Source organism: Entelurus aequoreus, linkage group LG01 (genome assembly GCF_033978785.1).
Source record: "Entelurus aequoreus isolate RoL-2023_Sb linkage group LG01, RoL_Eaeq_v1.1, whole genome shotgun sequence".
In the NCBI taxonomy this organism is placed as follows: domain Eukaryota; kingdom Metazoa; phylum Chordata; class Actinopteri; order Syngnathiformes; family Syngnathidae; genus Entelurus; species Entelurus aequoreus.
This window is the reverse complement of record NC_084731.1, coordinates 19,197,423-19,200,562: the sequence shown is the minus strand read 5'-3', so window position 1 is coordinate 19,200,562 and position 3,140 is coordinate 19,197,423. Positions and strand designations below refer to the sequence as shown.

Below are 3,140 nucleotides of genomic sequence, written 5' to 3'. Positions count from 1 at the left end.
AAATGTAGAAATACTGCACGCTAAGGTAGAAATACTACATGCGAAGGCAGAAATACTACACGCTAAGATAGAAATACTACATGCGAAGTTAGAAATACTACATGCGAAGGCAGAAATACTACACGCTAAAATAGAAATACTACATGCGAAGGTAGAAATACTACAAGGAAGGTGGAAATACCACACACGAAGGTAGAAATACTACACACAAAGGTAGAAATACTACACACAAGGGTAGAAATACTACACGCTAAGATAGAAATACTACAAGCAAAGGTACAAATACTACAAGCGAAGGTGGAAATACCACACACGAAGGTAGAAATACCACACACGAAGGTAGAAATACTACACACAAAGGTAGAAATACTACACACAAGGGTAGAAATACTACACGCTAAGATAGAAATACTACAAGCAAAGGTAGAAATACTACAAGCGAAGGTGGAAATACCACACACGAAGGTAGAAATACTACACACAAGGGTAGAAATACTACACGCAAAGGTAGAAATACTACACGCGAAGGTAGAAATACTACACAAAGGTAGAAATACTACACAAAGGTATAAATACTACACACGAAGGTAGAAATACTACGCACAAAGGTAGAAATACTACACATGAAAGTAGAAATACTATGCACGAAGGTAGAAGTACTACGTACGAAGGTAAAGGTACTACACACAAAGGTAGAAATAGTGCACACAAAAATAAAAATACTATAAACGAAGGTGGAAACACTACACACAAAGGTAGAAATAGTGCACACAGGAAGTTAAAGATACTACACACAAAAGTAGAAGTAGTATACGTGAAGGTCGAAGTACATATAAATCATATATATATATATATATATACATATATATATACATACATACATATATATATATATATACATATATATACATATATATATACATATATATAGATAGATACATAGATACATAGATAGATAGATAGATAGATAGATACATATGTATGTGTGTATGTATAAATTTAAATAATATATAAATATGTTAATAGATATTTAAAAAAATAAAAATATTTATATATATATATATATATATATATATATATATATATATATATATATATATATATATATATATATATATATATATATATATATATATATATATATGTATATGTCGCTCTGTACTTCTCCCCACGTCCGTGTACACAGCGGCGTTTTAAAAAGTCATACATTTTACTTTTTGAAACAGATACCGATAATTTCCGATATTACATTTTAAAGCATTTATCGGCCGATAATATTGGACTGCCGATATTATCAGACATCCCTAATATACATATATATATATATATATATATATATATATATATATATATATATATATATATATATATATATATATATATATATATATATATATATATATATATATATATATATATATATATATATATATATATATATATATATAGAGAGAGAGATATGATAAATGTAGTATGTCAAGTGTTTCCATGTATGAGGCATCCATTAGAAATGAATCAAAGTTCTCATCTTCCTTCTCATCTTCTCAGTCCCACAGAAGCGGCGCCCCTCCACTACTCTCACAGCGACGCCTTGTACTCGGGTGGCGGCGGCGCTTCGGTCTCCGTGGCGGCCATGTCCTTCCACTCCTCCCTGATGGAGCATTACCTGCCGCAGGCCCCACCCACGTCGCACGGAGGGGAGAGCCGGGCCACGCCCACCTCTCTGCCCAGGGCACGGCAGACGGCGAGCGAGCGGGACCAGGCGCCGTACAGCGAAGGGGAGGAGAGCGACGGCGGGGAAAGAAGCGAGGGAGAACTGGTGCTCCTGACGGACTGAGAGGAAAAGACCCCCTGACGGGAAACCAAGAAACGGCGGCGGAGCGGTCGACTCCCAATCTAAAGGTTGTAGGTTCGATCCCCAGCCCCCTCCCTGTGACTACATGTCAACTTGCAGCTGCTCCTCATATTTAAAACTCACTTCCTGTCGGTTTATGTCAAAGTCAGGAAGGAAAAAGATCATTTGTCACCTCACAGAGGAAGCAAAGGGAAATACAACCACAATGGACTCTCATCATATTACCGTGCTGCCCCCTGCTGGTCGAGTCAGGTTATTGCAACCAGTGGTTTTTTTTGCCACCAAATCACATCACAGAAATCACTTGGCTGTCCAAGTCCCACCACAATGACCAACATTAACATACAGTAGCGTACTAGGACTAAGTATTCATTAAAAACACCACAGAGGGTTTTATTTAACAAATATAGGAAGATAAAACACTGTACTTTAATCAAGGGATTTATTGGAGCGTTTGAGTGTCATGAAAATGGATGAAATCCAGACCCAAAATTTTAAAATGCGCAGTTTTTAACTGAAAATAAAAAAGGTTTTTAATCATGCACACGTGTTAAAAGTACATCAATTTCAATGTTGATGATGCGCTTTTTTTTTTTTTTTTAAGGGGAAAAAAAAAAAAAGAATGAAGGTCAGGAGCAGGCAGAGAAAATGTTTGTCGGCTAAAACTAGGAATTGAGTATATGAAGTCTGTTTAATCCAAATAATCAGTGGATCACTAAGAAGAATCTCCCTGACACAACCATAAGTTAAGTTAAGTTAAAGTACCAATGATAGTCACACACACACTAGGTGTGGTGAAATTTGTCCTCTGCATTTGACCCATCCCCTTGTTCAACCCCCCTGGGAGGTGAGGGGAGCAGTGAGCAGCAGCGGTAGCCGCGCCCGGGAATCATTGGCTGTAAAATATAACATCTGCGGAGGTTCATTCCCAGACCTGTCCTGTCAAGGATGGCTAAAAAAAAAAGCCCTAAAAATGTCTGTGGTGAGCCACACAGTCCTGGGGCCGTACTTATCAAGCTTCTCAGAATTACTCCTAAGAAGTCTAAGAGTTGACTTAAGAGTAAATAAATTCTTCGCTGAAAGCTGCACTTAAAAGTTAGTTATCAAGCGTCTTACTCACACTTTCAGCGAAGTGTAGGACTGAATCTTAAGTGTCACACTCAGAGCTGAATTACGACATTACTATGTGCCGTAAACGGAATTTTAGGTGACGTCATTACTGTGTCCATAGAAATGACCAATCACGGAAGGGAATCCGTTGTCTAAGAATAGAGAAATATCTTGG

The 3,140-nt window shown here is 37.3% G+C and overlaps 1 protein-coding gene across 2 annotated transcripts in view; it reads left to right on the top strand.

Annotated features, from left to right (window-relative positions):
• Positions 1–2,397, top strand: part of LOC133648777 (transcription factor SOX-13-like) — a 78,822-nt gene extending 76,425 nt beyond the window's left edge. For both annotated transcript variants that reach the window (XM_062045207.1, XM_062045198.1), the window contains exon 13: positions 1,549–2,397. In XM_062045207.1, the coding sequence (XP_061901191.1) occupies positions 1,549–1,837 (289 nt within the window). In that variant the 3' untranslated portion in view covers positions 1,838–2,397. The remainder of the gene's footprint in view (positions 1–1,548) is intronic.
• Positions 2,398–3,140: the final 743 nt, after the last annotated feature.